The sequence below is a fragment of the Phyllostomus discolor genome, chromosome 3 (genome assembly GCF_004126475.2).
Source record: "Phyllostomus discolor isolate MPI-MPIP mPhyDis1 chromosome 3, mPhyDis1.pri.v3, whole genome shotgun sequence".
Lineage (NCBI taxonomy): Eukaryota > Metazoa > Chordata > Mammalia > Chiroptera > Phyllostomidae > Phyllostomus > Phyllostomus discolor.
In genome coordinates, this window is record NC_040905.2 from 173742160 (window position 1) to 173756105 (window position 13946).

Sequence of the window (13946 nt, forward strand, 5' to 3'; positions counted from 1 at the left end):
CAAAAAACCTACCGGTTTTATTCATTTATTCTTCACTGGCTCGTGTGTGGAAACACATGGGAAATAGCCCTGAAGCAGGTTTAACTGAGGCAGCAGCAGAAGAAGCCTAGAGAAAGACAGCTACTCATGCCCCTGAACCTTACCTAATCTCTCAGAAGAAAATTCCATGCACCTGAAGCTCCATCAAACTCGCAAGAGTGTCCGGCCTGTGGGTGCTGCATGCAGCCCAGGATGACTATGCACGCGGCCCAACACAAAACCACAAATTTACTTAAACATCATGAGATTTTTTTGTGATTATATGTCACAATGTATTTAATGTGTGGCCCAAGACAACTCCTCTTCTCCAGTGTGGCACAGAGATGGCAATAGGTTGCACACCCCTGTGAGAATAACAAAGCCCCAGATAATGATCTTAAGCTTTATAAAAATGCAGATTCCCTGCTAAAGGGCAAACTCTTATTTTTTAAAAAAGGAAGAGTCAGATGGTACTCAAGAAAGACCCCAGCTGGTTAAACTTGGCCACCAAAGCGGTCCAGATTCCTTTGGCGCTGGGCCCACAGCATTTCCACTCACTTGTCCACAGCGCAGAGCTTTCATTGACTTTGAGCTTTAAATCCCCTGCATTTGCTCCTTCTAAGATGAAAAACAAGGGCTGAGATAAATCCTAACCTCATAAAACTGTCTCCCTTATTTCAATAACTCCCTGACTTGCATGATTTCTGCAGGCTGTCTCAGTTTGGAAGACACTCTGAGCAAACTGATGGACAATGGGTGTTTTCTAATATTGCTAAGCTTCTGAGGCTACTCATTTGTACAAATTTCTTTATTCACTTGTGTCTCCATCTTATCCTTCCTAAGGCAATTAGGAAAATAGAAGGTGACCAAAAAAGCTTACTTTTATTTAACTAGATGTTAATGGACAAACTTTTAAAAATTATTTCTTACCTTCTAAAATAGCTATCATTTCTTTAATCCAGAAAATTAGAAAATAAGTAAAAAGATGTAGAAAATTAGAAAATAAGTAAAATGAAACATACAAACATTGCCCCTAACCAGCCATTCAGATAATCTCTGCTACCAGCTCATATTAGCCTTCCAGACATTACATTTTTGTATGCATTGACAACAAAGACCTGTGTTACACATCTCTGAAGATTAGATGCATGCTTTCTATATTATTTTGAAATCATTTCTTTACATCAATATATAATGAACTTTCTAATATTAACTATACATAATCCATATTATCATTTTAGTATTTAAGAAGTATTTTATTATTTTAAATATGGTCTGAGTTTTTAACCAATTTCCTACTGCTGAACACTTCAGTCACTTCAGTGGTTTTCAACTATTCACAACTGTATACAATGCTGTGATGGACTATCCTCTACATGTCTTTGGGACATGGATCCAATTAAACAATTAGCATAAATCCCTTAAAGTGGAATTATTAGGTTAAAGGGATTATTAGTATAAGTCCCTTAAAGTGGAATGACTGGATTAAAGGGCATAAATTCATACATACAGAAATGTTCGTAACAGCACTGTTTGTAACAGCCAGAAAAGTGTGATCGATCCAAGTAGCCATCGACGGATGAATGGATAGATAAAACAGGGTCTTTCCATAAAACGGGATATTATTTTGCAACAAAAAGGAAGTACTAAAGCATGCTGCCACACAGGTGAAAACAAAAGGCCACATATAATATGATATGACTTACATGAATTGTTCAGAATAGGCGAAGCCATAGAGACAAAGCAGATCAGTGGTTGCTTAACACTAGGGGGTGGAAGGGAGAGTGACCAGTAAGAAGGATGGGGTTCCATTTTAGGGTAAAAAGAAGTCCCCACATTAGAGAGTAGTGAGTTCCTGATTCCAGTCTAGCATATATGAAGTCTGGAAGTTGCTGCTTCACCGTATCAACAACTAAAAATGGTGAATAATATGAAAAATTAACAATTCTTCTTAGAACTGAACGGGTCCACCGAATACAAGAATTTTCTTTCAATAAATATGTACAGTACTATAAATGTATTTTTCCTTTTCTCTAGCTTACTTGACTGTTAGAATACAGTAGTATATAATGTATATAACAAACAAAATATATGTTAATAGACCGTTTATGTTATCGGTAAGGCTTCTGGTGAACGGTAGGCTATGAATAGTTAAGTTTTGGGGAAGTCAAAAATTACACTTGAATTTTCAACTGTACAGGGGTCAATGCCCTTAACCCCTGCATTATTCAAGGGTCAACTGTGCATATAAATGAAAAAATTAGTGGCGACACTGTGTATGATTCTATGAATACACTAAAGTCCACTGACGTGTATACTTTAAAAGGGTAAATTTGATAGTGTATGAGTTTTATCTCAATAAACTGTTAATTAAAAAACTCAGCTTACTCTTTTCTACTTCCTGTATAGCTAGGCCTTCTGTCACCGTCCTTCTGAAACTCCCTTTCCTCCCCATGTGAGTCATGGCCTGCTGACTGACCTCCTGCCCATGTCCTCTGGCCACCGCCGCCCCCACCCTGCTGCCACCACCAACTGCCTCCACTGCTCGGTCCCTAGCCCTTGTGAAAGCACAGCCTTTTCTGCGGCCTCCCCCAGACTGAAGGCCGGACACCCCACTGCTGGTGTGCTGCTTCTATAACTCCTTTATTTCAGCAAAGAGCATACTTGACTTTAAATGAACATGTAATTTATATCCTTCCCTATATGTGTGTATGTCAATAAAAACATTAAAAATAATAAAAATAACTATCAATAATTGATCAAGCAGACAAGAAATTAGTAAGGCCATAACAATTTGCATAAGTCAATTAACAAGTTTGTTATAATAATAGACGTAATGTAGAACCTTGCACCCAAAAATATAAAATCACAATTTCAAGTGCACGTGGAACATTTATAAAAACTGGACACACACAAAGATATAAAGAGTATTCTGCATGATACATGGTGAGCTGTACCCTGTTATGTTTATGGGTGGTAAAACTCAATTCTGTGAAGTTGAAAAACTAACCTCAAATTTATAGATAGATTTACTAAAATTCCAACCAAGTTTTTTTTTTGAATTTGATAAGCTGAGCTTAAAATTCAAATAGAAGAATAAAGGACTAAGAGTAGCCAAGAAAATTCTGAAGAACAATAAGGGAGGTAGATTTGATGCACTATATGTAAAGATAATTATAAAGCTAGTGGTTATGTACCTTTACATTGGGCACAGGAGTACTAAATAGATCAACCAAACTGCCCAGAGAAGACTCGTGTGTGAAATAAAACCTGGCACACATCACTGGCGTCACTAATATCATGGGAAGGAGAACAGTAAAAAGAACTAACCAATAAAAAACATTTACACTTGCTTAAATGCCTAAGAGCTAAAAAGCAATAAAAAATTACGAGGCCAGAATCTGGGAAAGGACAAATCTAGAGAAGTGGACCTGTATTTGGTGGCACCCTTCCCACGAGATACTTGCTAATTCTGGAGGTGACAGCTGAGAGGCTGACACAGTGGGGCACTCGCGAACCATCACTGCTTTGCACGAGGGCTGTGCACTAGGAATGAGGGAATGGCCGCGTAAAGAGGCACACACAGGGACTACAGCTTAGCCCTTAGTCACCAGAAGGGTTAAAGTGAAAAAGATTGACAGTAACAAGGGGTGGCAAAGATGGGAAGTGACAGAAACTTTCAGACATTGCTGGGGGGAGTGTAAGTTGGTACTTTCACTTTGGAAATACTTTTGCCCCACCTACTGAAGGTGAAGATAGATACTCCCTATATGTCATGATTCTACTAGATGCGCACCCAACAGGAAAGCATGCCCACATGCACCAAGACACATTTATCTGAATATCCACAGCAGCATTATTTGTGATATCCCCATACTGGAAAGCTACTGAGAGTCCATACAGTAGAACGGATAAACAAATTGTGGTATTTTTTTCATGTAGTCAAATCCTACATGGTAATGGAAATAAGTGAATTATATACAATATACAATGTTTCTACCTTGCAAACATAATGTTGAGTAAAAGAAGCGAGACACAAAACTTTATGTACGTTCAAAATAGCACACCATCTAGATAAAATAAAACAAACCACACTGTTTGATTCCCTTGGTATAAAAGGTAAATGTAAATAGAAACTAAACAATAGTATTTGAGGATGCATATTTAAGTATTAAAATAAAAGAGAAAGCAGAGGAGTGACTGCCTTAGGGAGCAGCAGTCGCCCGCTGGGGAGCGGCACCAGCAAGGCTACAGCGGGCTCAGCAATGCTCTGTTTCTTGCCAGGGGTGTTGGATACACAGGTATCTGGGGACGTCAGTGTGCTGTACATCTTTTATCTGTGTACTGTTCTTTATGTGTATGTACGTATTTCATAATTTAAAAGGCTGAAAACCATCAGTGAAGATGAATGACGGCTTTACTATTCAATAGAATAGTATTGGGACAACTGAACAGAACTATGGCAAAAAATATTAAATCCTTACTTCCTATCATATACAAAGACCAAGTATAAGGTGTACAGAAAGCCTATGAAAAGCAAAACCTTGTAGCTTTTCACAGAAAATGAAGGACATACCTTCATTTTCTTGGGGAAAATAAAAAAATTCTTGAAGAAAAATAACAACACAACTAATAAAGGAAATGAGTGAATGGGCCATATTAAAACTCTTTTGTAAGAAGAAGTGAAAAGACAAGCAACACACTGAAAGATAATGTCTGTATGTGTATAACCTGCAAACAATAAGAATGAGAATATGTTTAAAACTGTGTCTATATCAGTTTTTTTTTAAGACCACTCCATTGGGGATTGGGGTAAAGGGGAGGATAGGCAAGGATAGGAAAAGGTAATCTGCATTAAAAACCACCTGACTGGCTGAGAAGCATGTGAAACACAGTAGGGCTTTTTCACATGATGGAAGTATACGATGGACTAAATAAATGATTTACGAGCCATGTGTAACAACCTGATAAAAATCTCAAAAACAATCCTGAGTAGAGAAAAAAACTGCAAAGTAAAATCATTTAAATAAAATTTAGAATCATGCATATCATTTAGAATCCAATATTAGCTATTCTTTATCAGCACATATATATGTATTGTGTTGGCCAAAAACTTCATTTAGTTTTTTCTGTACGATGGCTCTAGGAGTGCTTAGTTGTCTTTAAGTTCATTCAAAACAATTTTGTTAGATTGCATTGTAGCAGTTGTCATATCAGTGTGCATTTAAAAAAAACTTACCAAAATTGGTGAATTTTTGTGCAGCCATTTTAATACTGAGGATAGAAGAAGATGTGGAACATTTTCAGTGTATTATGCTTTACTATTTCAAGAAAGGGAAAAATGCAACTGAAACACCAGAAAAGATTTGTGTAGTGTATGGAGAAGGTGCTGTGACTGATCAAAAGTGTCAACGGTAGTTTGTGAAGTTTCTTGGTGCTATTGACATTTTGGCCAAATAATTCTTTGCTGTGGGGCTGTCTTACGTATTGGAAGATGTTTAGCAGCACCTCCGGCCTCTACCCACTAGAAGCCAATAGCAGGAGGTAGCTGACATACTAAAAATATCCAAATCAATAAAGTTATTGGTGAAAATGAAAATTGTGTCTTTTATTTTACAGAAAAAAAAACATGCAGACATTTTGGCCAACCCAAAAGTATAAAGGTGAAAAAATAAGCTAGGAATGACAAACGCCAGCTTGAGGCCAGTGGCTTCTTCTGGGGAGGGAGAGAAATCAATCAAGGAAGGTTACACAAGGTCTTTAATTAACTGTACCTATCATCTTCTTCCTGTGAAAATAAAGATTTAAAGCAAATATATAAAAATGTTAAGTTCTCTATAATTTTATAGTTTCCTGTTTCACTGAAATCGTGTACAAAAACAGAAGTAAACAAAAGCCACTTCCCCCACTATTCTCAGTTTTATTCTTACATCAAGCTATGTGGTTAAGACAAACGGTATTGGCCGATCACGAACCCCAGTATACGGCAGTGCCTCACAATGAGGGAGGCTTTGACAGCCCTTGTGAATTCTGGTATTCGGTTTACTGGAGGGATACTGTCGTGGATGTAATTCACTGCCTCCCACAGCATCTCCACGTGAGTTGCAGGGCCACTCAGGCTGAGTACCAGGAGAAGCTGACTTGTTGTAAAAACACAGTGAATCTTGTAACACACTATGATTACCTCCTTTCATTGACTGCTAAGAGACGTTTGACTAAATCCTGGACTACCACTAGGAAAGGTACCTGGTGGTGTGATTTGTATTTCTTTCCTTAATTTCAGCCTCCAATCCTTACTGCCCTTTCACCCAAATTTTTCAGGTGATTTGTGTTATCCTACTGTGTGTGCAGTTATGTAAACAAACATAAACATATAACCATAAAGGAAAATTATGATAGATTTTATTATATTAAAACTCACTACTTCTATCGATCAAAGGAGAATGGCAAGCTACAAAATAGAAGAAGATATTTACAATACATATGATAAAAGGCTCACATCTAAGAATATAAGAAACTCCTACATATCACTAAAAACAAGATAGATAATCCAAAAGAAAGATGGACAAAGCTGGTAAATAGCAGAGCCAAAATCGCAATCTGAAGTCTTACTTTGTTTTACTTAAAAAAAAAAAAAAAAGAGTTTCAGTTATTTGTAAGGGTATCATCACCTAGCAACAATGGCCATTGCTTTCCAGGAGTGTCCAACCTACAGCCCACGGGCCACATGCAGCCCAGGCCGGCTGTGAATGCTGCCCAACACAAAACTGTAAATTTCTTTAAAACATTATGAGATTTTTTCTTGTGATTATGTGTCATAATGTATTTAATGTATGGACCAAGACAACTCTTTTCTCAGTGTGGCCCAAAAACACCAAAAGGTTGGATACCTCTGGTTTATACTTTTTCTTGGTATAAAATCTTCCAAATTTTTTTCTTTTTGAGGGCTAATAACTATCCCTATAATTTCATATATATGTAATTAGTTGTGATTACAGAAATCAGATTAAACTAAACATACTATTTCATAATCTTTTTAATGTAAGGTAATTTACATTTTTAAAAGATACTATTGCACAGATTGTAGTAATAAGGGTTCAATGTAAAGTCTTTAAACGATTTCCAACACACGTGCACACAAAACGCATCTGTGTATGCCTCCTTCCCCACACCCTTACCAGCACTAAGGTCTCTGGTTCAAGGGCATAACTGGTGATCTGAAAACTTCCTCCTAGCTTCCGGCAAGCAATGCAAACAAAGAAGTAAAACCAAGGAGGAAACATAAATGGTGAGCAATGAAAAGGGCGAGGGAAGAAGTCTCAAATAGGGACAGGTAGCAAAATGAACAAAGGAAAGAGGAAATGGAAAAGGGGTTAAACATGAAAAAGTAGGGCGTCTTTCAGGAATATCTTTGCTAATCAGGCCATGAATCACAGACAAGTATACCAAAGGCTGAGAAGCAAAATGTAGTTTCTGATTTCATAAGCTGATCAAGAGTCAATAAAGAAGGGTCAGAGTTCACCTAACTGAGACTGGATATCTTAACCTAAGCTCTCATTTTTATCTACTGCTTAAAAGTTTCCTTTGGAGTTCAATTTTTCTTTCTCCTCATATTTTAGTCAGTTTTCCCCTTAAAGCTGAATTTGATCTGAAAAAAATTCCCAAAGTCCCCTTGGAGTTTTTAGAGTAGAACAAAATACATGTTTCACACTTTTAAAGAAAACATTCAAACTTTGGTTGTAGCTGAGTAACTTCAGAATGGCTTCATTTTAAAACCAAGTAGAGGAGAAATATCCAAAGGAAATTCGTATTTTAGACTGTTTTAAGATAGTTCAAAATCAAATAAGCAATACAGGAACTCTGAATTATGGGTAAACCCTACTGTCACCTATGAGAATAGTAAGAGCTTAGAGGCAGAGGAGAGGTGTCTCAAGTCCTTGAAAGGGCAGGATTTTCATTCTACTCCCAGGCCCTTGTCCACCTTTAACAGCTTCTCTTGCTACTCCTCTGAGTCTGTTCTAATTTCTGGAAGACACTGTAAAGGACAGGTGAGAAAGCTGGTCTGGAACGGCAGAGGATGGAGTCCTGGGAAGCCCTGACCATGGGTCTCAATCTCTCCATACTGGACCCTCGTTGTTCTGATGCAAGCCTTGATCTAACCTCACAGGGAGGTCAGCTGGTGAGATTCAAATGAGTAATGGTGTTGAGCAAGTTTTGAACAGGCATGAAGTGCTTAAGGTTATTATAAATGTTTACTTTCTTCTTTTACAATTTCTTAGAAAATATACTGAGCAATTCCAAGAATGAGGTTTGAAGATAAAAGGTTGTGAGAACCAATGTTGGGGAATCCATCTCGGTTCAAAAAGGGGGCTAGGGTATGAGAAATTCTTTTAATATTTTCATAAAACTAATGACCATTTCAAAAGAATTAATATAAGCAGGAAGCACACATTCAAAAAAGAACCAGAGGGGAAAAAATAGTCTTTGGGATTCTATAAAGTGGTTGGTCTGTAAGACAGACCCTGAGTCACTAAGAAAGCATCTTCGTATTATCAAGTGTTCAGATATTCATGTAACAGAAAACCAGGAAAATAAAAGACTAAAAGACAGAGTTTGGATACACACTGATAAACTGAAATATGTTATGCAAATGTCTTATTGTGTGCTCTGGGCTTTCAGAGGCACTGAAATAATATGTGCATGAAAAGATTACAGCAAAATAGTTGGCTTCCTGCTGATGTGTTATCACAGGAAAAATCAGGCAGTAAAGAGAATATGCAAATCAACACAACTCGACAACCCTGAAAATTCTCACCCACTATTTGATAATGTATTTCCTTCTTTGGATAAAAAAAAATAACAAAAGAAGTGCATTCCCCAAACTCTAGGAAGGCTGAGAATTTCAACAGACAAAAGCAGATCTACATAAATTTTGAAGATTAATAAAAAAAGTTTTAGAAATATTAAAAGCAAAAGCAGCAGTCCCCAATACTTCCCAGAGGAGCTCTGGCTGGTGGTCTGCAGCGCCTTCCCACAGTCTCCAGAGAGAAAGGGGGCTGTCTGTGGCCACTCTCAGACAGGCACCAGGGGATGTACCACAGAGTCTGCTTTGGATTAAAGTTATGAACTTCGGATTTCAAAACCGAAAACATAAATTATGGGCGTACTTATTTCAGTTTTGTCTCATCAAAACCATAAAATTTAAGAAAAGCAGAATTCCGCATTGTCCAATTTCCTTAATGATTTAAGAAAGTAGAGAGGCAATGACATTTTTATATATTGGCACAATTGGGGAAAAAAAGAATAATGTCACTATATCCCAACATTAAAAAAATACTTTCAACAATGTTTCCTGATTACCAATGCTGCCAACTGTGATGGCTACAGCTAGCATGGATGAAGTAATTAAGAAGCAGTATTTTTCTTATTATGCTCAAGATTATCTGCAATGCTACTATCAGGATTGACTTGAGGTCGAAAAAACGAACAACATAAAAATGACTTTTATCTCACAGAATTACACATTAGGTTTTAAAAATATTCACAAATGATTAGGGAGTCCTAGTGAAAAAATAATAGATTTGTTATTTTAACTTGTAGCATAATATATGTCACCAAAGGAATCAAAAGAAACTAGAAAAATATTTTTAGATGTACATAGTGCCTATACATTGAATGGCTCATTACTGTAGAAAATGTAATTATGGTTATCTGATCATCAAAACAATGTCATTTTATTCAAATTAAAATAATACACTTTTATACAAAAACCTTATCTCCACAAGCAACATCATATGAAAAATGGAATAAACGACCTGTAATGTCTAGATAACAGAAGAAATGGATTAACTAGAATTAGCTGATGAATGGCCTAGGAAATTTACCTTCTTTTCTGTTTTGCAAATTTTAAAGTAGTAAACTGATTAGCATTAAATCACAACATATATTTCTTTATAGATATAGTACATTTATCTCATATACAATGGGTATTGATAAACACATTTTTCCTGCTGGCTATAATGTAAATAGTGACAAAAATAAAAATTATGTGTGTTTCTTACATCTTACAGTAGCATATCTCTTTTATGAGGTCATTTAAGGCAAAGTTTGCTTTTTTAAAATTTCTGTATCTCTTTGGATTCCCTGGTACCCAGTACACACAGTACACAAGACTTCAAATTTTTTTGTCTTGATTCTACATTTAAAGACATCAGGAATGTTGTTACAGGTCTGCTTCTGAAACATGCAGTGTGTTAAAAAAACTACAACCAAGGATTGTGGAACAACGAACCAACACAGGCAGAGAGAGACAGAAAGGCACATGGCAGTCTCCCTGTCACCTGCCAGGAACGTGTTCCAAGGGGGACACTGTGGAAAGCACCAAACCCTACAGAGACTAGGTTTTTCCTGTACGTGCATACATACCTACGATCAAGTTTAACTTGTAAGTTGGGCACAATAGGAGATTAACAACTACAAATAAAAGAGAAAAACTGCAGCCAACACTGCAATAACAGTCCTGTGAACCGAGACTCCCTTATTAATTAGGGAACGTTCACCTTTTCACTTAAAGAAAGCACTTCACAGCTTCTCTCTGACACATCCAAGCTGCCAGCATCACTACCTTGTGCTTTGGGGCCATTTTTAAGTAAAATAAGGGTTACTTCAACACAACTACTGTGACACTTGGTCTGATAGCAGAGGTAGCTGGCTACTGAATGACTAAGGGGTGGGGAGCGTCGACAGCATGGATACACGGGACAAAGGGATGTGTCATGCTCTGGGTGGGTCAGTGTAAGATTTCATCAAGCCACTCAGGATGGTGCACAATTAATAACTTATTAATTGTTTACTGAGTTGTTTATTTCTGGAATTTCCCACTTGGTATCTTTGGATTTCAGCACCTGCAGTAACTGAAACCACAGAAAGCAAAATCAAGGATAAGGGGGGGACTATTGCATTGAGATAGCATAGGTAAAATTCTGATGGCAATTGATTTATTTAAGTTTTGATAAGTGACTTTCAAGCACGTTGCATTACAGCTATAGAGGGCAAATGGCCAATAAACTTCACTCTTAAAAAGTAGTTTTCTGATTGATTCAAAGGCTTGCACCCAGGAAAGATTCTGAAATGTATGAATCAGCTCTATATGAAATAATGGGTCATGAACTCTTTATCAATCTACATACAAATTCTACATACAAAAGAAATACTATGGGGGATTAGATGTGTATGTTAATGGAGATGAACTCTTACAGAAAAATAAAGTACTTAAAAGAACCAAGAAGCCAGAATTCTTGTATACCTAACAGATACACAGCAATAAAAGTACATCTGAATATGCCACATTTTATTTTAATCAGCTTTAGCGATATCTCACGTCCTTCTCTTTATTTCCTACCCTATTAGAAGGATATTTAATACTTGAACTATTGGCATGTCAATCTGCATCTTTGCCTCTGCCAGGGTATCGATGATATCGTCTCTGTTCCTCCAACACTACACTGAATTCCAGCTCAAAGTCAGTTTTCCACGCCCTTTAATTATACTCTCTACTCGACTCTGACTCATCACCAAGCCTTTATTATCCTCGAAATCCATATCTATACCTATTAAATTTCCATGTAATGGGGAGGAACTTGTATTAATGAATCAGTTCTCCAGACAGGCCTACCATTCACTCACTGATCAGTAGAGACAAAGTTATGCAATAGCATGTAGAATTCTTTAATAGCAGAAAGGCCACGTCACCAAGACACTTCATGGCTCCACAATGAACTGATTTAGGGCCCAGCTGCAAAGTCGCTCACTTTTGCCAAGAGAGGTTTTGAGTTTTCAGTACTCTTTGGGACCCACCCAGCACACAAACAACGATCTAGACAAAACGGAAACAAAACACAAACGGCTGACTCATTCCACCACTCCCCGACTCCGGCCTGCAGGAAGAAGGATACCAAACGATCTGATGATTAGCCTAAGACTTCTGTTATTTTCATTTTCAGAGCCTCTGCAGAATGTTAAAAGTACTAAATTGCATCTAATTAGACCTGAACACACAGATCTGCTCATACATCTGACAAAAGAGCTTACCTTTCTTTCTGAGTGCACCATGTGTACCATACAAGCTATTTTTGGTTCATTTTAAAATCCCCCAATAATCAGTCAAGAAAGCAATGAAGTCAGTTAACTCCATACCCCACACCCTACTTCCTATCATTTATTTGTATCCGATATTAAAATGACAAACCACTGCCAGTCCAATGAGCACTCACCTCGTTGTCCGATTCCACGAGAACTTGATCATATTCACTAAGCGCTACTAGAAACATGATAGAGGTGACATTTTCAAAGCAGTGTATCCATTTTCTTCTCTCTGACCTTTGGCCCCCAACATCGACCATTCTGCAAGGTTAACAATATTCATATTAATAGCATGAAAAGAAAAGAAAACAAATCAACATACATAGCTTTACTTACAAACTTAGGAAAAATATTTTCTAAAAAGAATGATCACCCAAGTAAATTCAATTAACTTATGGAACATCTACTAATTTTCTGTTACCTAACAATCAAAGTCAAGTCATTCTGGGTAATAAATCACTGTAGTTATCAGAAAGTTACCAGATGTGTACGAAAACTATAACTTTGTAAAAAATAATCCTGTGCTGCGCCAAGCAAAATGGTGTCTTTTTAAATCAAACATTGAAGAGTAAACAAAATGAGTTTTATTTGTATTAAGCTCTAATGGAAAATACTGGCTTCAGTCAGTTTGTGCTCCTATAGAATGAGGATGATGAGCCTCATATATTTCTCAAAGATGCTAGAATGACTGCAAACACATTTAAAAGACGGAAGATACTATGTATTTCAATATGGTTGTGTGTAATGCTTCAACTAAATCCAAACACAATTCCCTTGAACCTTTATCAGTAGGGTAAGCATTATGGGCTGTTTCCCCCCAGTATTGACAATACTTATATTGGGTCCAGTCATATTGGGTAACACAGATGAAATTAGCTTGTTGCACAAAACAGCTTGCTAACCTTCGATAAATACTGTATGTGCTACAAGAGGCCATCACATGAACTATTTCAAGGATTTGTTTTTAACACTTCAATTCTACACTGAGTTACTACTCAGGAACCAACACTGATATCAATCAATTTGAGTGATAAGGTATACATGAAAATAACCTAGTAGTACTTGGCACTAAATCTAAGTTTCTTCAAACTGTTGTTCCATATCTCAGTGAAAATGTGCAGGATGTTCACAGGTTAAAATACTTTCAGAAAATGAGAGTCTTGGGTACAAAAGTCTGTGTAAGGCTCTGTAAGCATTTGTTGAAAACTGCAGTTGATTCTGCTGTTCTCCTGCCTCTAAGCCTTAAACCTACACTAAGAAATCCAGGTTCTTCCAGGTGACTGCTTCTAATAGTATTCTAAGGCATGGAAGAGGTATCTGAGGGGTAAAACAATGGACCCAGGGAGCCTTATGAAGTATGGACATCAAAACTAGAATTCAAAAATTAAAATGCTAGCTCTTCCCTGATGCTGAGTGAAGAGTATGCAACTCATTTATATAAAATGCTCATTCCATGAAATCCTGTCACACTAATCTCTACAACACACTTTTGATGGTGGTGGGAAGTTATTTTTCTAAGTCACTATTGTTGTAGAGGCAAACATGTCCTTTGAAAGCTGGTGCACACAACAGAGAAAAAAATAAGATGTAACAGTAACCTGGTTTCAGAGGTCACTACTTATAAAATAAGAAAGAGATGAAAATCTCCATGACATGCTGTATGTTTTCTGAAAATATTCTGTAAAACTTCTGTAATATTCTGTAATATGGTTTTAAGAGGAAGAAAATTTAGGTGTCTCAAATTAAAGATCTCTAAATGCTATGAACTCAAAATTTAAGTAATCCAG

The 13946-nt window shown here is 37.0% G+C and overlaps 1 protein-coding gene across 1 annotated transcript in view; it reads right to left on the reverse strand.

The window, feature by feature from the left end:
- Positions 1-13946, reverse strand: part of GNAQ (G protein subunit alpha q) — a 259407-nt gene that overhangs the window by 45559 nt on the left and 199902 nt on the right. The window contains 1 exon segment of the mRNA XM_028526246.2: positions 12291-12420. Coding sequence (XP_028382047.1) covers positions 12291-12420 — 130 coding nt within the window.